The sequence below is a fragment of the Taeniopygia guttata genome, chromosome 9 (genome assembly GCF_048771995.1).
Source record: "Taeniopygia guttata chromosome 9, bTaeGut7.mat, whole genome shotgun sequence".
Classification (NCBI taxonomy): Eukaryota; Metazoa; Chordata; class Aves; order Passeriformes; family Estrildidae; genus Taeniopygia; species Taeniopygia guttata.
In genome coordinates, this window is record NC_133034.1 from 11,693,075 (window position 1) to 11,716,576 (window position 23,502).

A 23,502-nucleotide genomic window follows, 5' to 3' on the forward strand; every position below is an offset into this window, starting at 1 on the left:
CTTTCCACATACAATAAGACCTGGGATTTTTAACCTGATCTGGTAATGATTTGGTTTTAACAGTGGCTCTCCCATCGACTAGCAAAACTGGTTATGGAAATACTTCGGCTAGTCTTTGAATCTTCAAAAGTATTTTACAAATATATTGACATGTAAAAGAATTTATAGTAACTGCAGTAAGATACAAAACAAAAAGCCCAAAAACAAAGAAAAGAACTTTAAACTTTCAAAGGAGCTTCTAATCTGAAATTACCAGTCTTGGGCCAGGCATGTCGTCTATTTTCCAAGTTTCTTTATATAGGCACTCTCATACTTGTACAAACAAGAAAGACGATTTTGGACATACCGGGAGCATATGACCACTTCTCCTGGGAGCTGGTTAAAAGGATGTTCTCAGTGTGACAGAGCCAGGAGAGGGAGCCCAGGGTAGCCAGCGACACCTTGTGTCGTCCTTGGCACTGCTGAAGTGCAGCAGGCCGGGGGAAAACAGGACCTGTTCCCGTTCAGCATGTAGGAACATATTGATAAAGGAAGCTTTCCTTCCACATTACTTAAGTGTTCAAAACGAAAGAAGCCATATGTGTGTCAGGTGTGTTATTCCATGTGAATTTCTTGCTCAAGAAATGGCTGATTACTAATGGCACACAAATGTAACATTCTTGTACAGGTTCATTTTATAACCTAAAACACTTGTGTCTCTGATTCAAAACAGGAGAACCTAGCAACTTAAGTATTCACTATGTTATGAATTTTAATTAGGTAAGCGTTATTAATCGAAAAATTAAGTAAAAATATTTAATTTTCTTTTTAGAAGGTAACTCAAGCTTTCATTTTCTTATGAGATGTTGTTGCTTCTCTTACTTCTACATAAATTGTTATAATGGTGGTATTAAATAAATTGAAAGTATGACAAGAATCTGTCCCAGTATCTTGCCTTTGGTATGCCTGTGTTTTTGGGGGGACATTGGTTGTGTTTGTAAGGGCATTGAAATGGTGTTTTTAAGATAATTCACCTGATGGTTAACCAACAAAGATAAGGATGTACTGATGTAAAATGACACTTTTCAGTATTCATTTTTTATTACTAATTTTTTACAACAGTCACATAAATACTGCCTTTCACTGTTTGGGTTTTGGGATTACTATGGCAAGCAGACTGTAGAGAATGCAGAAGTGCCCTATATTTCACTGTGGACCATGAAAGCCAAGTTCTATTGTATTGCCATTAGTTCAAACAGTAAAAATTAAGGTGTGTCTTATGGACTTGGGGACTCCATTAATTTAATGCCTTGAAGCAGAATTATATTAGTATTTTTAGGTGTATAATTAGTGATGGCTCTGTGGGACTTCTCTGAATTGGCAGTCATAGTTCTGACCTGGTGACAAAGGCAGCTGTGCCCCGTGGCGCTCAGCTACTGCAGGACCTGGGCACCAGCTGTGCTTGCTTTGGCATCAGCAGCTCCTCCTCTGCCCAGACAGTTGGGATGGAATGATGGCAGCAGGAGGACTTGCTCTTTTAGAATCTCTGTGTATTAAATATGAAACACAGACTGCTCATGCTAGCTCAGAATACCATCTCAGTTGAAATATTATAGAAAGAGTGAGCCATAAACTATTGGAGAAAATAGTTCCATGGAAAGAAAACAAGGAAAATATATGTATGGGGACCTGTAAGGATCTCTTTTGTTGTCTTGAAAGTCTGGTCCTTGAACTTCTGTCAAAATTCCCTTCCTTCCTTAGGGCTTAAGGAGGGAAGTTTGATTAAATAAATTTAAACCATGTGTGCAGTAATGATAGCAGCATGGTGAGCATTATAATACTGATGGCAGAAAAGAACATTAGAATTCATAAAGGGTGAGGAAAACCTTCACACTATGAAGTAAGAAAACAGGCTTCTATTTTTCAGTATGCATGGAAGATGTGCTGTAGGGTTTTTTGCGTTTTGAAGATGGAATAATGAAAGCAGATTGCTTAAACTAATCCTGAGTCTTTTTCTTTTAGGACAGATCAATTAGCACTAGCTTACCTGTCCTAGATTTAATAGATGCCATTGCACCAAAAGCAGTTCGTCCAGAAATGGTCAAGAGAGAAGACCTTTCTTACCAAGACAAATTGAACAATGCCAAGTAAGTTTTAAATGAATACTTCATTTTTTTCCTGAAATGCAGGAAATGCATGAATTCACAGTGTAATGCATGATTTACTACTTTATTAGGAGAAAGATAATATTAATTGATTTTTTAAAATAGAATATAAGTTATGTTATTTATTTTTCTAGTGTATCTAAAATATGAACTAAAATTCACAGCTGATATGACCTACCACCACTGCACTGAAATTGGTTTCTTAAAAGTTTACCATACCTCATACTGTTTTTGACCAAAATAAATGCTTTGAGAACCAGTAGTAAAACATCTGCCAGTACACAATAATGTCCATTTTCTTCACAGTAATGTCCATTTTCTAGTAGAGCCTAAGTACTGTTAAATAGGCATATACTGCTACTGGAATCTGGTTTCGTTGTTGTGAATTTTGACATATTAGTAGAAGCCAGAAAGGTAACAGTATTTGTTTTCTCTTGTTTTCCAAGGTATGCCATTTCAGTTGCTCGAAAAATTGGTGCTCGTATTTATGCTCTCCCAGATGATCTGGTTGAAGTGAAGCCAAAAATGGTGATGACAGTGTTTGCATGTTTGATGGGAAGAGGACTGAACAGAATAAAATAATACAGACATGTAATATAACTTTCTGCCATGTTAAGCACAATGAATGCCTCGCAGTTTACAGAGTTCTGAAACTTAGTATGAGAAAAATTGTATGCACAAATATCAGTTATCTTTTAATAATATGTTTATAATAGTTAATTTTCTTCAGTTTCATAACACATGAATTATTTATGGCTAATACCGTTTTCAGAACATGTTCATTAACAAATTAGCATCATAGATTTGTATTGCTTGGAAAAACCCATATGAATCAAGCTTCATTTGTATTAGTTTCCATAGCACTGTAAGAGCCTGCATTATTTTATATATGTTGTTTGAGGACCAATTATGAAACACTGTTTGATTTTTGTGGGTGTTACTTATATGTAGTCATACAAGTCTCAAGGTGCATTCCAATCCTGTTGGACTCCAAACTGCACAGAAATTATCATCCTTGCCTTATTCTTGGAGAGCTTAACTCTTGTTGGAGCCATTAAGAGTCTTGTCATTGATTTCAGAGCAAGTAAAGGTCTATGATAATGTCTGATAACTTATGAATACTGATTAAACTGATGAAACTTTTTTGTGGGAATTATCTTTAAATATATGTAGTAGTTCTGTTACTTAGCAGAAATTTTTACAAACCATGTTGTATGAAAAAACCAGCAATAGAAAGCAGAATGTCCTGTCATTGTTAGGTCTGCATATATGCTAAGTTTTGCAGTTGGACTAAACAGCTGTTGGTTGAGTTTTTTTAATCTTTTCATAAAATCTTGTATTAAGAAAACAATAAAGAGCTGGCTAGGCCACTATGGAATTTCTCATTACTGTATTGCATTTCTTTATATATAATTTCTTTGATTTTTTTAAAAAGTGTGTATCGTGTGCAGAGGTTTTGTGTAGAAAGATTGGTGCATTGTCTGGATGAGATGAAATACGTATTTTTATCTTGGTAATTTTAAAGTAACTCTTTGTGCTCCTTTTTCATCAGCTGTAAATATTTACTTACCAAGCTGGAGCTGGATATTTAATAAAGTTGTTACCAGATGCCAAACAATAAGAAAACTAAATCAAAATTAAAGATATTATTTTTTTAAGTATGAAGCTTCTACTTTCTCTCAGGTCCTGAAGCCAGTCCTAAGTGTGGCAGAACCGGTGAATCCTGATGAGCAAGCAGTTGGACTAAGTTTTACATCTTCACTATGTTGCACACAAGGTAGCAGTACTAAGGGATGCATCCATCCAGTTTCTATGATATAATGGGATAAAGGAGACTGAAGGGAATTAAGTGCTCAGATTTGAAGCCATTAGCCTCTGCCTATTTACTGGTTTGCATTGTTGGGACTTGATTTACTTGGTTTCTATTCCTAGTCCAAGACGATGATAGAGATTTGTACAGAATTTGAGTTACGGCGCCAACTCAGTCCAAGTCCTCATTCAGGAGAGGCTATATGGAGACTTAGTCTGTATATTGTAAGAATAAATGATCTTTTATTAAATTCTAGAATCCTCAAGTACTGTAGTTACCTGCAGGACACTTGGTACCTTACTCCATAAAGGCCACTATTTCTTATTTTATAAACTATTGCCGTAAGTGTCCAGAGTTACTTCAGAGTTGCTTTAAGGAAATTTTCATGGGCAACCCTTTGATGCTGTGATGAGCAGGGCCGTAGTTGCTGTAGCGGCTGGCAGAAAACAGATTTAAGGGCCGCCCAGGAGCTGGTGCAGCACGCCCTGCCTCACGGGCAGGCTGCGGCTCCCGGCCCGCTGTGGGGCGGGGCAGGGCCGCGCTCGGAGCAGCGGCGGCGCCTCCGGGCTCCGCCCGCCCGCGCTGCCCCGGCGGCGGGGCCGGAGCCTGCGCACTGCGGCGGGGAGCGGCCGCCCGGCCCGGCCCTGCCCTGCCCTGCCCGGCCCTGCCCTGCTCTGCCCGCCCGCCAGGGGTAACCCGGCCGGGGCCGCTGCCCCGCTCGCCAGCGGTGCCGAGGGGCAGCGGCGGCGCCGGCACACCGCCCCGCCCGGGTCCGCATGGGCCTGGCGGAGCCATGGCCGCCCTGTACCAGAGCGCGGACCCGTCCGCCTCGGCCTCGCCCAACAAGCTGCTGGCGCTGAAGGATGTGCGGCAGGTGAAGGAGGAGACTACGCTGGACGAGAAGCTTTTCCTGCTGGCCTGCGACAAAGGTACCCGGCCCGGGCCGGGCCCCCTCGAGGTGTCGGCCGCTCGCTCTGAGGCCGGAGCCGGGCCGGGTGTCAGCCCGGCGCTCCCTCCCCTCGCCGGCGGTGCGGCCCGGCCGGGCGGCTGCCGTGGGGCACCGAGGGCTCCGGGCCCGCCTGCTCCTCCCGCGTTCGTGAGGGCGTTCGGTTTGTGTCGGGGCAATCTGGGAGGTGTTCGCTGTTTAAAGAGTCTCTGAGTAGAGAGCTGCAGTGAAATTGGGGCTTATTGAGACATCCCCAGGATAAGCGAGATCAGTATCCTGCGCTTTGCACCATTGGTGGCGGATGGGAAGAGATTTGTTTTTCTAAAATGTGCTGCTTGCTTTAAGCCTGCATTTAGTTACCTTTGAGTCGAAACGTGGCCTTAAATCAAAATGGTCTTAAAAGATCTGAAACGCTGGACTCCAGGATGTGCTTTTAACGATGTGCTGCACGGCTGTGCGAGCTTGGGGCAGAGCAGGGCTGCAGGAGCGGCGGTGTTCGCTCGCAGAGCTGCGTGCTCGCCCGAGCGAGCTTAGCCCACAGCCACGGGGCATTCCTGCAGTGGCATTCGCTAGCGAGCTCAGCAGTTTTGCTCGGGGATTCTCGGCGGTGCATCTGCACAGCCCGTGCAGTCGGTCCTCAACATCATAGGAAGCCATGGCTTTCTCTCTAACTATAAATGGAGGTTCAGAGAGCTAGAAGGCTGCATAACAAAAAAAAAAACAAAACCCAGTTGTCTGTGTAGCAACTGGTTCAGGGCTCTTGGTATGTGTTTTACTGTATTCTACATATACTTCTCCAAGTATTCTACACTGAGATCTGTCTTGGTCGTGGTCTTCTGTGTTGCAAAGTAATTTGTTACCCTGGAGACAGTTTTGGAAAGCACTTGTACTTTTGTGTGTGTTTGTTGTTAGGACTGAAACTAAAGGGGCGGATAGAAATACATGTCCAGTGCTTTCCTGAAGAAAGTCTCCTGAAATATCTCTAGTTTTCTCCCTGATGAGAGAATGCTTATCTACCTTGACTTCTTACTTGTCTGATTCACTCAGTTACTGTTGTCAGCTATAGAATAGTGTCTTGTTTGATGGTAGCTGGTACTTAAAGGGATCCCATGCTTTTATTGCTTTATAATATGAAGTGATATCCCTACCTTACTTTGCAGGTGACTATTACATGGTTAAGAAACTCTTGGAAGAAAACAGCTCAGGTGAAATGAACATAAATTGTGTGGATGTGCTTGGACGAAATGCTGTTACTATAACCATTGAAAATGAAAACTTGGACATACTACAGCTGCTTTTGGATTATGGCTGCCAGGTATCCAACATATGGTATTAAAAATGTTGAGTATAGTAATATATGTTCTTTGTTAATCTGTCCAGATTTGGACATAAACACCATCTTCCTTTTAGGCAGTTCAATTGTTTTTCCAGTAAATTGGAAAAAGTAATTGTGAAAGTGGTTTCTTCTTGCAAGTTCACTTTTATTGTCATGGCAAATGTATAAGTAACATTTTCTATTATATTAAAAAGCTTGAGTTTTATTTTAAATGTTACTCCTTCTGCTGATATAATGCATACATTATCCTCAAGAAAAAAAGTACATGGTATGAGTGCCTTATATTAAAAAGTGTAAAATGCAAAAATCCCTTTGGCTGTAAAGTAGATTAACTTTTTAAATGGTAACACAGAAAAATTGTCACTAATACTATGTGAACTCCTGCAGTGGCAACCTGAATTTGTATCCTGATCATATGCCTAGTAATAATACAGAACATCATTTTAGTATTTCAAAATTAGACTTAAAAAATATAATTTTAAAATACAGTTTGGTTTGAGTTTGTCTCTTTGTGCTGTTTAAGTTGCTGCTGTTTTCACATATGGTTTGTTTTCTTTACTTAGTCCTCGGATGCACTTTTGGTGGCTATTGACTCAGAAGTGGTGGGAGCTGTTGACATTCTACTTAATCACCGACCAAAACGATCCTCCAGGCCAACCATTGTGGTTAAGTGTTGTTACTCCTTGACTTTTGGTTGGGGCTGTGAAGATTGTTGCTTTTTTTTTGGTATCTGTACTATTCAAAACAGTGTTCTTAAATTCTGCATTTGTAAGGTGATCAAATGTGGACACCAGGGATTCATTTTGTAACCTCTTTTGTCTTGAAAGATGAAATACATTATTTTGCCTTATCACCTAAGGAATCCAGTGGCTTTATACCTGCCAAACACGTGCCTAGTTCAGAAGAGAAAAAACTTAGTGGTTATAAATCTTTTCTAGTAGTCTGTTTGCAAGGTTGTTAGCAGCCTTGACTTATACAGTGTTTATTCATGTGTTGGATCTTCATAGATTTTTCAGAGCAAATCTTCAGACTTTCACCTTGAAATTAATCAATTGAAGCTTATCTTGTCAATGCTTTAGTACCAAAAAGCTTTTGAAAACACAAAGTGGAGGTGGAGGCGGGGAAGGAATAAGGTGTTGTGTAACAGAGTATGGCACATTCAGGATTTTTTTTTTTTTTTTGCACTTAAATAGTAAATTACATAATTTTTTCACAAACTAGAGCAAAATAACAATTCCTAATATCCTGTGTGTATTGGAAAAATAGGCAGTACTTCTGTGTAAATTTACCAGAAAAGTATCTGGGTCTGTTTTTCTTCTTTAGTATTTATCTGACAGGTGTTTGAATGTTGTTACATATTTTTCCTTTCTGTTCATGATATGAAACACTGGAAAGTATTTTGAAGGAGAAGTTCTTGACTGAACAATCAAAAACCCCCTTACATGTAGTAGAACTGTAGGTAATAAATTTAGATACTTCCTATATTTTATTCCAGAAATTAATGGAACGTATTCAGAACCCGGAGTACTCAACAACCATGGATGTGGCACCAGTAATTTTAGCTGCTCATCGTAACAACTATGAAATTCTCACCATGCTGTTGAAGCAAGATATATCATTACCCAAACCTCATGCTGTGGGGTGTGAGTGCACACTGTGCACTGCCAAGAACAAAAAAGATAGTCTGCGACATTCCAGGTAAGACTTAGCAGTCATAAACCATAATAAAAAGATTCTTAATTCATTGCCTGGGTCACATTCAGTATGTTTCCTTTTTTTTCTTAAGGTGAAATTTATGAGTGGATTCCTTTAGTATATTGTAGGTCTTACTGTGAGGGGTGGTAGTTCTCGGGCATGGGTTGTGCCTGAAAGGGCTGGTGGGAGGCAGTGGCTTTGTTCCATTTTGGTTTTAAACTTTCAGTCACTGTGCATAGTCACTGTGTGCCTTTCCTTTCTACCAGGTGTGTCTCAAACATTCTGGCTACCTTTACCTTGGGGCTATAGGGACTATGCAAATAAAATTTTTCTCAAAAGTTATTTGAGTTTTTGGTATTCAGTTACCACAGACCGCATTCTGATATCCATCCTATTCCCTACATCATTAACTTCAGTATGAGAAAAGTTGTCAGGGTATCCACAGCAGATAAACAATAGAAATATTTGAGGTAGCAGCTCTTAATTTAATCTAGAACTTCTGCTGATACACTGATAACAGTGGAAGTAGTGAGGAAAATAAGAGGGAACCAGTTTGGCTGATTTTGGATACTTAGGGGTTCTAAATATGTCATGTATCTTTCAGGACACCCTGCAGTTAATGCAGTTAGTGTTTGATTTAAAAAACCAAATTGTTTTGTCTTTCAGCTGGCCATTTCAGGCAAACCTTTGGAACAGGTCCTGATTTGGGGCTGCTAATGAAATAAAACATATTTGTTTTATTTGCTGTTCTTTTGTTACAGGTTTCGTCTTGACATTTACCGGTGTTTGGCCAGTCCTGCCTTAATAATGTTGACAGAGGAGGATCCAATCCTAAGAGCTTTTGAACTTAGTGCAGACTTGAAAGAATTAAGCCTTGTTGAGGTTGAATTCAGGTAGGAATTGAAAACACAAAAAAAGTTTAATATTTTTATATCATTTCAGGTGTAGAAATCTGTTTGCATTAAAAAAGTTTATTCATTTTTTCTAAGTGGAGTGTTTAAACTGATAATTAGACATAATAAGTTACATAATATAATTCATGCCTCCTTAGTAGTAATTTCGACAGTTTAATTACTTTAAATCCTTTTAGATATAGACATTTTGATATGTGTAGTTGCACCAACAGTTCAAATTTCAGCTCTACTCTGCAAAAATAAACAGAAATTATGCTAAATGCTGACTTACTTGGAAATTATACGCCTATTAATCATGTCAATGTCTCATTAGTACTCTGCACTTTTTTCTGTATCTCGGTAGAAATATGCAATACCTTGTTTATACTGACCTGACTCCTGTTGGGAGTTGTTTCAGGTATTGTTTCTTAATTTTGCTCATTATAAGCCTTTGAAGAGTGCATATGTGTATGTATTTAAAATATGCATATGTGTGTAGAAGACTTGATGTTGAAAATGCTCTGTATGATGAACAAACGCTCATTGTAATTTCATGTTTAAACAATGCAGATTTTTACCATTTTGTAACATACCAGCACAAAAGCTTTCCAAGAATGTGAAAGCAAGTCTTTAAATAAGGTAAAATTCTACTTTCCTAAATACATGAATTTTCTAAAAAGGTGAATTTTCTGCATTTTAGCTGCCTGTCTTTCTTAATAAGCGTTCAATTGTTGCATTTTTGTGATACAACATGGCATTAAAATGGAATGTGTGCAAGGTGAGACAAGGAAATCATGTGGTTTCTTTTCATGTGTTTAATACATTAATACATAATATTTAGTGAATAGACTTTAGTTTTCAGATGACAGAAATAAAGCAAAACCCCAAACTATTTATTGTCCAATGGGAAAGTCAAGTGATTACTTACCAGTGTCCTATTTTCTGACACCTACACTTTCTCATGTCCTGGAAATAGGTCTAAGCTTTAACTCTGTGTGTGGAACTCATGCCATAAGAATTTGTATGCTGTAAATTTGTTTGCCAGATTTTCTCTAGTGATCTTGCAAGCTGAACAGAAATGGAATTGTAATGTTACATGGTGAAAACTAACTCAGAGTTGTCTTGGAAATGCTTGGATCTTGACAGGGGACTTCTGGGATGGTTTCTTTTAATTTGTCTCAACATAACATACAATCCCAGCCAAAAAGGGCTAGTTTGTGAATTAATGGAAAATACAGGATCAGTGTAATAGTACGTACTGCTTCTGTGTGTTTCAGAAATGATTACGAGGAGCTCGCTCAACAGTGCAAAACCTTTGCTAAAGATTTACTTGCACAAGCACGGAATTCCCGGGAGCTGGAAGTGATTCTGAATCACACCTCCAGTGATGAACATGTAGACAAGCGAGGATTGTTGGAGGAGAGGATGAACTTAAGCCGCTTAAAACTTGCAATCAAATATAATCAAAAAGAGGTTTGTCTTTGCAGTAAATTGATAGACTTTCCATATCATATTTTGCTAGTAATTAATTACTTTGTTGTTCTGCCTCTGGACACAGAAGTGGAAATAAATTTGTGTGAGTTATAAAAGAGATGGTAATACACAGGTATCAGTATGTGACACAGGGATGCTGAGGGATCTTTCAGTGTTTACTGTGGAGATGAATGTAGTGTTTTCTGTATTGGAGTATAGGCCACTGCTTTTTTTATGAACAGTTCTGGCAGTGGTAATTATTTATTCAGTTCCTCATTAAATCCTTGCCTAGAGAGGCATGGATCCTTAGGTGCCAAACATGATTTATCATCTTCTCACTGGTCATTAACTGTTCAGCTTTGTCTCAGGCCTTGCCTGTGCTGTTCAGTAATTAGGTTGGACCTGTGCTGGTATAACTGAATAGCCCCTCTGTTCCAGAATAGCAGCACTTTTTATGCCATCAAGATGCAACTTCCTCCATGCAGTAGATTATTGTAATTTTTGTCCCTTCATAAATTATAACTCTATAGTTTTCTGTGCTGGGATGCAAATGGATGTTGTGGGATTCTAGTACAAGGACCAAGGACAGAGTGAAAGTTTCCTTTTCATGCAAAATTTTTAGTTAGCATTTGCAAAAGGAATTACATAATTCTATCTGTTCTCCATGTCTAGGCTTAAACTGTTTGTGAAACTGTTGAAATACATAGCATTTATAAGTCATAAGCTGTAGTTCTGCTTCATCAATCACGCTGAAGTATTTCAGAGTTCCTCTGGGTTTGAGCATAGCTTGCTTTTAGTACAGGGCTTGGAAAATAACTATTTTGTGCAGTATACATATAGTTAGAAAATTAATATTAATGATGCAACTTAGTAATGTATGTGAAGAAACCTGAGAATGATTCCTGATTATTTCTCCCCTCCTTCCCCCCAGTTTGTTGCCCAGTCCAACTGCCAGCAGTTCCTCAACACGGTGTGGTTTGGGCAGATGGCTGGCTATCGGCGCAAGCACACCTGCAAGAAGATCCTGACTGTTCTGATGGTTGGCATTTTCTGGCCAGTTCTGTCCCTCTGTTACTTGTTAGCTCCTAAATCTCGAGTCGGTCGGATAATTCACACTCCTTTTATGAAGTTTATTATTCATGGAGCTTCATATTTCACATTTCTGTTATTACTTAATTTGTACTCCCTTGTCTACAATGAGAATAAGAAGAATACAATGGGACCAGCCCTTGAGAGAATAGACTATCTTCTGATAATATGGCTTATCGGTAGGTATGATTTGAGTGGATTGCATGACAGTTCCTAAATATATAAAAAATATATGCTAAATGTATTTAAAAATGCCAGTTTAGTGGTACATCAGCAATAAGTATTAACTCAGTCTTTCCTGATCAGTTTTATAATGCTTGGTTGGAAAAGTAGTTAATAACAAAATTTGGACTTGCTGCACAGTTGGTACATGGCTTAAAGATAGAAGTACATGTTATGTGTGTTTATGCGTGCATGCTCCATCTTACAAAGAGATTGGAGGTGTGAATTTGCCTCATGCTTGTTTCAAAACACAAAAACAAATACTATTTTCCTATGTTATGGTTTTCTATTTCTGTATGTCATTGTCACCAGTTATCATAACTGTACCAGAAAGGCTGCATGTCACTTCTGGTTGATGCAGCAGAGGGAGCACAGGTATAATTTTTGTTGAGTTCCCAAGAACTTTTGGTTGAAAGTTCTTAATTTTTACCTTGTTTTTGGTTGTCTGGCATGTGATTGTTTTTACATTAAAATTTATCTTTCTTAATGTAAGGTAATTAGATATGTATGGTTTGTTTAATTGGGCTTGTAAAAAGCAGTGATATGGTAAAAAACAACATAGTTTTTATTTTAAGTAATTCTGAGGGTAAGTTATTTGGTATTTTAGGTTGAGAGGATTTTTGTGTAGTGATTTTTTTCACAATTGAGCTGTATTAAAACTATTGAGCAGTTTTTATAGATTTTGGAAATATGTAGTATCCCCCACACAAACACAGACAGGTCTTAAAAGAAACCTGAAAACTTCAAATTTTGAGTACAAGTCAGATTCCTCCTTTGCTTTGAAATTAAATATTATAATTTAATAAATTCTTTTGTTCCACCAAGTCTGCTGACAAAGTGTGTTATGAGGTGGTCTTGGTAATTTTAATTAAAGGTTATAGAAATATATTTTTTCTGCATGTAATGTGGATTTCATGTAGGATTTAAAAATTATATCTAAGCAAACATAGTCATTAAAATGGGGCTATTTTTCACATAATTGAATCTCAAGTTTTTAAATAGTAGTTGCATTTATAGTTTAAATGCTTATTTTGTAATGACATTATACTGATTCCTTGAAAATATTCTAAGTTGATTAAGAACATATTTAGAAAATATTCTGCAAAATCAACTGGAATCAAGAGAATCAAGTAACAAGGATTCACTTACATTATTGTATTCCACAGTTCCATTAAAATACTTTCTAAATATCATTTTCAGAATGGCCACAGCAGAATTTGTTACACTTCGGGCTAGTAACAAGTTTAGTATTGTTCTGCATGGATTTTCAAAATCATGAATACAGGTGTCTTCCATGGGAGAATAAGCAACAAAACTCAGTTCTTGTGTGTGTAAATATTATCTTCTTTATTTCCTTTCAGTGATTCTGTAACAAATTCAGTGGAAAACACGTGATCATATGTAAAGTAATACCTGTTCAGTGCAATGGCTTCACTTCCCTGGGTTTTATTTTTTTCCTGTAGGAATGGTGTGGTCAGATGTTAAGAGGCTCTGGTATGATGGTTTAGAAGATTTTTTAGAAGAATCCCGCAATCAGCTTAGTTTTGTCATGAATTCCCTGTATTTGGCAACTTTTGCCCTCAAAGTCGTTGCCCATAACAAGGTGAGCACCAGTCTTCGTAGATCAAAGCTCCCCTGGGACTGACTGAGCAAGTATGATTTTAGTACATTGCTGCAAAGTACCTGAAGATGTATTACATGTGGTGTGCTAGCTGTAGGGTGTTGTGGTTCAGTGGTCAGCATTAGTAACAGCCTGTGATGGGCTGCAGTGTGGGCTCTGGGCTCTGATGCTCCGTGTGCTATGGGCCATGGAGGTGTCATGACCTCGGGTCTTGTTGCACCTTGGTCTTCAAAGCACCGTTGATCAGGCAAATGGGAGTTAGAAAACACATCAGGACATGCCCAAGTACTGGGAAGCCCTAAACAGAGCTACTGTCTTGCTTTTAACAGCTGACTGGTCTTCAAATGGCTTGATTTTTATTTAGGAAAATGCATCTCATCAGATTGGGCATTTGAGCTTGCCTTACTCCATTCAGTACTATGCAGAAAGAGAGTATTCTCTGTGTTTGGATTGCCTAGTGCATTTTTGTTACAGAAAGTTTTATTTAGCTTTTGATTACATATATTTGAATGTCATAAGTGGTAGATTTTTAATGGGTTTTTGCTTGGTGGCGGTTTTTTGGTTGGGGTTTTATTTGGTAGTAAGGATAAAAGCCCTGAGACCATAGAGGAGCCTTGTCTTGTCTCTATGAAAAGCCATCTGGATTTGATTGAAAATACAAGTATTGAAAATTATCATTGCCATTCTGTTGCATGTGTTGTTAACCACACAGCACATGGCAAACTGCCAGACCAATTCAATGTGAATATTACAGCAAAATTCAAGCCAGTGCAGTAGCACCATTATTGTGTCTTGAAAACTGCAAGTTGACAGCTGTCTGGCAGTTTGGAGGGAAATAAACTAGTTCAGTTCTTCCCAACTTGGTGTTTGGCTCATTTTCCTATCCTAGCATTGATTCAGAGGCTGGTAATCATTTGGAAAGGAAGGCCATTTCTTGGAAAAAAAAATAGAGGGAGAGTTAGGCCACACTGGGATGCTTTCCCAGCCATTTGCTTTGCAACCAGCATGTTTCTAGTAATAGTTTCTTTGCTGAGATAAGAGCCATTGTTGCCAATTTTTAATTGTAACCAATTTGAAGATGCAGGAGCCCTGTCCTATAAAATAGGCACATAATGGGGGGGTTGCCCCTTTTATATGACCAAATGTATTTTTATAGTTTATAAATCACATAGAAAACCAATTCAAAATATTCAGTATGCATCCTAGGTCCATTATAGGCCCCAAAGCTGTAAGAACTAAAGGAAGGGTCTCTGTAGCAGAAGGATTTGTACATATGCAATTGCAGTGTGTAGCAAAATACTTTGCCCTGTTTCTTGCCATCTTTGTGCAGCAGGCTTTTGGGTGTTATTATAAAGCAGCTCAGAGTTCCTTGGTTTTTGAATGTCCATTTTGAGACAGCAGAAGCTGGTAATATAAATGCTGAATGTTCTCAGCCAAACCAAAAGTTAGGAGTCTGTGAATATTCCCTGAATAAGTTGAATAGCAGTACTTAGTGGATAATACATAAAGCAACAGTTTACTTGTGACTCCCATTCTCTGTAGCCAATCATAAAATCTGTGGAAGGAGCCCCAAGTCATAAGTCTTTCCAAAACTGGTAAAGATCAGCTGTCACCACATTGCAATTGCATGTGTACCTTGGTTTTCTTTGTAGCATCTCAATATTGGTTTTGACTGAGGACTATTATACAAGGCAGTGGACATGATTATGAAACAGTGGACAAGTCCCTGTTTCAATAGACTCTGCAAAATAGAGTAGAAGTGAAAGGAGAACAGAGGAATAAATAGTTTGAACAAGGGAGTGGCAGTTAGGTGTTGAATTCTCTGATTTCTGTCTCCCTCTGGAATGGCTTTTAAAATGCCTTTGTCTGAAAGAGGTGTGACACCTATGAGTGAGATATGTTAATTTATTTTATGCTGTTGCCTGTTTTGGAAGTAGAAGTAGGGAGAGGTGTATGGCTACATTTCTGTATTTATAATCTTAGTGATCTCAACTTGTCCTTTTTTATGTTGCAGTTTCATGATTATGCTGAAAGGAAGGACTGGGATGCATTCCATCCTACCCTGGTGGCAGAAGGTCTTTTTGCCTTTGCCAATGTTCTTAGTTACCTGCGTCTCTTCTTCATGTACACAACCAGCTCCATTCTGGGACCACTCCAGGTGAATAGCATTACTGGTTGAAAAAATATTCAGTAAGACTCTGGATAATTTGCTATCCAGAGTCTTATTGAAAATAGGAAAAAACATTAAGAAAGTGAAAAGTAGAAAGAAGTGATACTGCATTGAAGTTTTGGGGTTTTTTTAAATTAATCTCTTGTGTAAAACATACTGATTCAGATGGAAAAAGGTAAGAAAAAGAGTGAAAGACCTTGTGGAGTTCAGTGAGAGCATTTTTCCATGATAGCTGTACCTATACTGTCTTTTGTTTTCATCTGTTCTAAGCTTAACATACCGCCTAAGTTTCCACAGTTTGGAAAGTATAAGGATCAGGTTCTTCCTGCAAAGTTTTATGCAAATAATTGCCTTAGCTTCTTATTTCTAAAGAGATAGATGAATAAGTGTGTACCAAGGAAGAGTAATCAAAAGCCTTTCTGTTTATGTCTGTGATGTCATTGAAGTTGCACCTTGAGTTGTGAAAATTGCTTTTGTTTGAAAAATATAAATCTGTCTAGAGTATTGAAATACTCACCTATTTATTGGCAGTTATAAAAAGGAAGAGCAGGTTTGTTCTTACTTGGTATTTGTTGGAGCCTTCCAGTAATGATGACAGTAAAACCTCCCACATTTTAATTATCTAATTTTCTGTTACACATTTTGAATGGAAATGTACTTGCACACTTTGAAAAAAGTACTGAAGTCTTGATGTTGCATTAAGCATTAAGGTTGTACAAATTGATTAAACACTGAAGTCTCTCCACATTTTAAAAGAGATTCACTGTTTAATGTGCATGTTTATTTATATACCAGATCTTTCACAAGTTTTTATTAGGAGGCTGTGTTGTGAAATTTTCCAAGTAAATAAAAACAGTCAACAGTCACCCCATTCAGAGGCACACAGGAGCTTACGTTATTACTGCTGGCCAGTAGGGCTGGTGCAACAACTCTTACAGTATTTTCTGAAAGTAGGTCACAAAGTTCAGCTGGTGGTAATCAAATATGGGATGGAAACCCAACAGTGGGGGGCGGGGAAAGGCAGCTACCTTGTTCTCTTGGTTCTTAAGAGTTATTTTTAAGCCTTCAGTTACTTGACTCATTGGTTAATAAAACCTGTTATAATCCAGATTTGTACGTTGGCTGTGTGGGGTGGATTTTATTATTAACAGAAGGTAGAATAGTACTTCCCTAGATGAGATAATTAGATTTCAAGTGCTTAGAAATTGTAAATACTTAGATATGGAAAGCATGAATCTATGAGGAAAGCAACTGGCATTTGGGATGGGCTATTACACTCTCTTCCAAACAAAATAATTTTGGGCAGTTTGCGCTTTTTGTGCGTTCCTGTTTCATCTACTTTGTCTCGCTCTTGGCAGGATCCATGTGTTAAAGGGAAAATGTTTTGTCATTGGGATTTGGGCTGGGTTTTTTTCACTGAAGGGTTGGATATGATGAAACAGTTTGATGTGGAATACAGTGATCCTCTGACCAAACATGCACAGAACTGGTGCAGAGCTCTGCCCACAGTGCAGAATCTCCACGACCATTACAAACTGTACAGACTCTGAATGTGCTGTGCTGCAGGAATTACTTGGTGAGTTCCCAGCAGCAAAGGAGGGAGCAGGAATTAATCTCCCAGTAAAGCTGTACTTGCAAAATTTGGCAGTTGTGTTACAGTTCTGGACTATGAGTCGGTACAGATTTTGATTCATACAGGACTGGGCTTTCCACACACTGATTTATATAGATAAGATCCACCCAATCCCACATTACTTATATTTGCATGCTTTATAATGGTACACTGTTCTGAAGAAGTTTGTAGGAAGAGTAATTAAATTATATAAACCGTTTATGGTGTGTCTGTGTAAAAATTTGGGTTTATGTCAAAAGCAAATCAACGTCTTTCCTGTGTTGGAAAAAATCACAAGCAATATGATTTTTTTTTAAAGATGCTGTATTTCTAATGTTGCTAAGTTCTGTGTAGGATATTTGAATTGGAAACTAATGATCTGAATTTACTGTCATACCTTGTATGCTTTATCCTTCAATTTCTGTGTGTCTACACATGTGTTTATTTAAAATCATACATAAAATGTACAGTGAGCTAATTTTGTATTCTGCAGATCGGCTTTTGTATACTACTTTTTTTAATTAGTGATAAATTATTCCAAATGTTTTTATTAATTCAGTATTCTTCTAAGTGTTTTCTGAAGTTTCTATGATGGCATTTATGTTCAAATCTGTTTTATTTACTGCTTTTGTCTCTTGACCTCTGAGTTCCTTATTACCATTGGTGTTGCAAATAAGTAACAAAGTGTACATACTATTGCTTATGGTGACTTGGAGGATATTAATTTTCTAGGCAATGTTAAAATTACTTACATATTCTTTTTAATATCTAGAATTTTTCTCTGAAAAACAGAGCCAGGCTATCTCCTGACCTTAAGGTCTGTTTAACATATAAAAATTTAACTTAAATAATTAAAATGTAAATAGATTTTTTTTCTCACTCAAAGGCTAAGATATTTAAAATGTAAATAGATTTTTTTTCTCACTCAAAGGCTAAGAGACAATAAAAATAACTACATTTTTTACTAAAATTAGAAATAAATCTATTTCACAGATCTCAATGGGGCAGATGCTACAAGATTTTGGAAAATTTCTGGGCATGTTTCTTCTTGTCTTGTTCTCATTCACAATTGGATTGACCCAACTTTATGATAAAGGATTTACTGTAAATGAAGAAAAGGACTGTGCGGGCATTTTCTGTGAACAACAGAGCAATGACACATTCCATTCGTGAGTTTGAGATCTATAAAATAACTGTATTGCTTTGGCCTTTAATCCCTAGTAATTAAACAGAACTGGATTTTTTCACTGATCTTGAATTTATGTTAAACACTTCTGGTGTTAGGTTTATCTAACCAGATTTTTTCCTTGTTTCTGTAGGTTTATTGGTACATGTTTTGCTCTCTTCTGGTACATATTCTCCCTGGCACATGTGGCAATCTTTGTGACACGTTTTAGCTACGGTGAAGAATTACAGTCTTTTGTGGGTGCTGTTATTGTGGGGACCTACAACGTGGTGGTTGTGATAGTATTAACGAAACTCCTTGTGGCAATGCTCCACAAAAGTTTTCAGCTGATAGCAGTAAGTGGTGTCTGATTAATTACCAGTTACCTGTATCTTTGGATTTTACACTGATTTCTTCCTATGATGTGTAAACTCACGGGGTATAGATCTCATGGATGTGCTCTGTCTGTGAGCTCATATTTTTCCTTCAAATAAGAACTTTTTATTTACTTTGATTTAAAAAAAAATTGTTATTTCCATGTTGAATATGTACAGGGCTTTGGCCCACTGGGAATTGATTACTTTCTTTACGCAATGGCTGTTCAAATGCTGGTTTTGGTATGTGTGGTGCTTTGGCATTTCATCTGGAATTTATACAAGGAATTCAAGAAGGATGTACTTGTTTTAAGTATTTAATATTAGAATATTCAAGCAAACCTATTAAAATGCTCTGTAATTATCTGTTAAAATGCTATATAACCAAAATTAAGTAATGGTCAGTTTTTCAGGTATGAGCAAATTAAACCTGCAAAATAACCTATTCATATTTCTGTTTCTTTTCTCTGTTAATGTTTCTGATGTTTTAGAATCATGAAGATAAGGAGTGGAAGTTTGCTCGTGCCAAGCTTTGGCTTAGCTACTTCGATGATAAATGCACGCTCCCTCCACCTTTTAACGTTATACCCTCTCCCAAGACAATTTGTTACCTTTTCAACAGTCTCAGTAAATGGATCTGCTCTCATACATCAAGTGGCAAAGTGAAACGTCAGAACAGCCTCAAGGTGAGGAATGATTGGGCAAGCTCTGAGCCCTGCAGCTGGAAAGGTGCTGCTTGCTGAAATGAAAATGCAGATTGCTGCATGAAGCTGCCTTGCAGAAGGTGAATGCTACTAAGATAAATAGGAACTGCAGAATAATGGGTGTTGCATCCAAGATAAATAAGTGTTACTTATTTCTACTTTAGTTAGGTTTTATTAAGTTTCTGGTTTGGAAATTTCAACCCACTTTCCTCCAACATCCAATTTGCCCAGAAGCAGTCTGAAAAAAAATGCTTTGACTGAATGAAGACACATAGAAACCTCAAGAAAGTATGTGCTAATCTCAAAAATGGTGAGGTTAGAATGTTCTTTGGAGAAGGTAATTGGTTTTAAACATATTACAGAAGTGTCAGAATAAATAACCAAAAAAGATCACTGAAGCCTCTCATTGTTAGGGAAGGGATTTTTTGTTTGTTTATTTTATAAACATTTTTCGTACCCTGCAATTTTGCATACTAATTTTGCATCTTCATGCTGATGAAAATAGCACTAAATAAATAAATTCAAGCACTTTATGGAATTTGCACTGAGAGACATTCAGGGTTATGGAACTATTGATTGCTTACAGAAAAATTACCAAGCCAGGTAGATAAAATTTTTCAGTTTTGCTGATACAGCAGATTATAATTTAATTTGCATTTTGTGGACAGTTTATATGAATTGTATATTTGTGTACATCAGGATGTATTTAAAAAATAGCTTTGTTACTTTGTTCATGATTCTTCTCTGTAGAATTGTATACAGGCTTTAGGGCTCAAAAATCACTTCCATAGTAAATATATTATGTTTGTTTAAAGGAATGGAGAAATCTGAAGCAGAAGAGAGATGAGAATTACCAAAAGGTGATGTGTTGCTTAGTGCACCGTTACCTGACTTCCATGAGGCAGAAGATGCAGAGTACAGATCAGGCCACTGTGGAAAACCTCAATGAACTGCGGCAGGACTTGTCAAAATTCCGGAACGAAATGAGAGACCTGCTTGGCTTTCGAACTTCCAAATATGCTATGTTTTATCCAAGAAACTAAGACCTAACTTTGAAACAAAAGGTGCGTGCTTCAAAATACCCATAGATGAAAGTGTTGACCTAATTCTGTTGCCAGATCATATAGGCAAGATTATTGCACAAAAATACATTTGAAAAGGCTGTTGTATGAGTTGCAGGTCGGTGCCCAAGTGGTCAAAATTAATTAAAAAACAGATACACTAATTTTCTTAACCTCTTAATCTTGGTGTGTATATAAAATTTGTATATAGGAGTTTTTAAATGTTCCTCTGTGGCTGTCAGGTGTTAGAGCTTCATAACTAGCACAATGTGTTTCTTTCTTCTATTTTTTGCTGTTTGTTCTTTTTTGATACTTGTTTTTCAAGTTGTAGGAGAAGACGGGCTTTTTAAAATGAAAATCCAGCCTGTTTATTTTTAATAGAAAAGTCAGATAAAGAATAATAGAAAATTTCCAGCACAGCTGGAAATGATGTATGACTGTAGGTTACAGTGGATGTGAAGACCGTATGGCTCTGAAAGAGGCAGTTCTAGTTTTGTACGATAACACTGACTGTAAACTAACATTTATAGAATACAGCAAAGCAAATCATTAAGACTTTTCACTTTTGTGGGAACATTGACATTTTAAACACAAAATAGACCAACCATTTCTTGAATGTTCATGGTTATGTGTAAGACAATCAAACCCTGCTTGGATTTTTCAGCAGTGCCCCAATAGTATATTTTAATATACATGTTAGGATTGAGAACAGAATTTAAAAATTAATCTGTGAACATTTAATGTTTAATATCTTGGGTTTTAAAAATCTAGATAAATTATTTGAATTATTAAAACGTGTGATTTCATGAAAATGAGGTGAAGCACATGAGTACTATTGTTTGCAGTGCTGAACAATTCTTGTGCACCATTCTACTCTTCTTTCTGTGAGGTCATTGAGTCTTGTCATTGGAGAGATGTACTTTCGAAGGGTCTGCTTGACATAGGTTTTACATATCCTACATTTAAATTTGGTTTTCTTTTTTCCTGTTTTTTACCAGAATTGTTGCCAAGCTAGACTTTTCTTTATGTCAGGTATAATATGTTTTGTGACAATAGTTTATCTGACTTTGCTTACAATGGACAGTAAGGGCTTTGTGGATTTTCTGTGCTAGAGGGTCCTATATGGCTTTATATGCTTATATATAATTCAAGGTGACAAATTGTAACTGAGAAATGTGAGATTCATGTATTTTTAATTACAAAGTACATATATTTATGACAGCTAAAGGATTGGTTGACAGTTTTACTGTTATGATGGTGCTCCTCTGAAATGGTCGTGTGTCTGGAAGGCGCAGGTAGCCATTGTGGTCTTTGACTACACTTGATTTTGGGAGATTGACAGAATGGGGGCTTACATGAATGTTTACTTTTTTGAAGGAATTCTTATAAAACTTTCTTGTAAAGGTAAAGGTAATATATTTTCCGTACTATGAAATTATGTATTTCTGAACTAGGTTTTAATACTCTGCTTTCAGAAGTATAGAGGGATTCTGATCTGTGTTGGATTTTCATGGGAATAGGATGTTAACTTCCTGGTTCAAAGCAAAGAGGATCTCTGAGTTTTGTATTTGAACTGAGATCTCATGTTTGAATAATGCACCAACATAAAAACTATGTGCTGTGTATTTTATGTATATTCAAGAAAGGAAGAAAATAAAAGCTCTTTGAAAAATATTGTTGTATTAATATTTGTCATATTGCAAACATATTATATCAGTTACCACACTGACAGTATTTTTTTGTCATGTAGAGGTAACAGGCGTAAGGAAGGTAGCTGGTGTTGGTGAGTTACTGCCTCTTTCCTTCTGGACCCATCCTGTTTGGTTCAGTGAAATGGCTTCATGCAGTGCCATGAAGTGATGCTGGTTCCAGACCAGCTGGGTTGGATCCTAGATGCACCATCAACTGTTTGGCACTGGGATGGTTAGTTCTGGGAACTGGGGGTGTTGGCAGTGTGAATGAAGGAGCTAATGGAGCTATTTGAGTGCTTTTCATACACTGAGCAGAGTCCATCAGAGCTAGCTTGGTCAGTGTCTTTGGTGCTGTGTTCTACTGTAGTGTAGATGGCCTTAGGAAGAACTGTTGCACTTCAAGGCTCTCAGAGGTTTTGGATTGGGAGTTCAGGAGTTTTTACTTGTCACTGAAATAGAAACCTGAAGAATGAGAGAGACAGAAAAAAGTTTGTTCTCTGCCATACCTCAGTTAAATCACATTATACATCTCTGTTTTATTTGAAAGCTGCTGTTCTCTTCCAAGCTTTGTGGCTGCTAATCACCAAGTTAGATTTCAAATTTTTTAAGTTTACAGTCACTACAAATTGGGTTTAAAAACTAGTAACAGTTGTTACCTGTGTTTTGTAACCAACTCTTACTTGAGAAAACTGGCACTGCTGCTTGTTCTTCTGTTCCCTGTTTCAGGCCTACTGCTACCAGTGCATTGATTTGGGAAAGGAACTGGTGTAAAGGGAGCATTGAGAAGAGCAGGCAGGAGCTCTCCCTACCTTCCATTTGGCAGATGATGAGTAAGCTGCCAGTCCTTTCTTGACTCACTGAAAAAAGCTGTGTGACAGATGGCCATGTCATCATAAATAAAAATAGATTGTTGTAGTTCAAGACAGCTCCGAGCATGATTTCCACATTGCTTTTCTCCAGGCTGCTGCAAAGAAATGCAAAGAGCACTGTGCATAAAATCCCTTAGCCTGCATAGGAATTAATGCTGGAAAATTAAAATTCCAATTTAAAAATTAAAATTACAAAACTACATCTGCTTTGCAAAGAAAGGTTCCGGTTGGTTCCACAGAGAAATGCTGTTTGGTTTGGTCAGTCGGGCAATGCAATCTTTGAAGTGTGGCTGCAGCACTGAGCTGTTGGATGTGAGCTGCCAGCAGAGCCTCTTTGTACCTCTGTGCCCCCCTCTGATCCTTTTGTCCCCAGCCCAGCTACCCATAAAGTCTGTGGGAGAGGCTGCTGTGCTGCCGAGCTGCAGGGTGGCAGTGCCTCTTGGCACTGCGTGTGAGAATCCATCAGTGAAGGGAATGCATTCCTCTGCTGGAATAAGCAATGGGTACTTCCAGTAGGGACTGTTTTATTGCATTTGTTGGCTGCCCATAGTCACAGATTATCCAGAAACTCTGGTCTGGTATTTATATACAAGGAAAACAAATACTTAAAGGGATCTTAGATTCTAT

General features: G+C 37.7%; 2 protein-coding genes across 9 annotated transcripts in view; both read left to right on the forward strand.

Annotated features, from left to right (window-relative positions):
- The window catches only part of PLS1 (plastin 1), a 43,520-nt gene extending 39,998 nt beyond the window's left edge, over window positions 1-3,522 (forward strand). For all 8 annotated transcript variants that reach the window (XM_041718090.2, XM_041718092.2, XM_041718091.2 and 5 more), the window contains 2 exons: window positions 2,002-2,126; window positions 2,591-3,522. In XM_041718090.2, coding sequence (XP_041574024.2) covers window positions 2,002-2,126; window positions 2,591-2,726 — 261 coding nt within the window. In that variant the 3' untranslated portion in view covers window positions 2,727-3,522. The remainder of the gene's footprint in view (window positions 1-2,001; window positions 2,127-2,590) is intronic.
- Window positions 3,523-4,527: 1,005 nt separating this feature from the next.
- Window positions 4,528-21,987, forward strand: TRPC1 (transient receptor potential cation channel subfamily C member 1). Its single transcript, XM_012575554.5, has 13 exons — window positions 4,528-4,883; window positions 6,061-6,215; window positions 6,800-6,901; window positions 7,732-7,934; window positions 8,693-8,824; window positions 10,102-10,297; window positions 11,229-11,565; window positions 13,072-13,211; window positions 15,244-15,387; window positions 18,005-18,180; window positions 18,331-18,532; window positions 19,042-19,236; window positions 20,070-21,987. Exons 1-13 carry the CDS (start codon window positions 4,748-4,750, stop codon window positions 20,295-20,297), a joined length of 2,346 nt encoding a protein of 781 aa, XP_012431008.1. The 5' UTR covers window positions 4,528-4,747; the 3' UTR covers window positions 20,298-21,987.
- The last annotated feature ends 1,515 nt before the right edge of the window (window positions 21,988-23,502 follow it).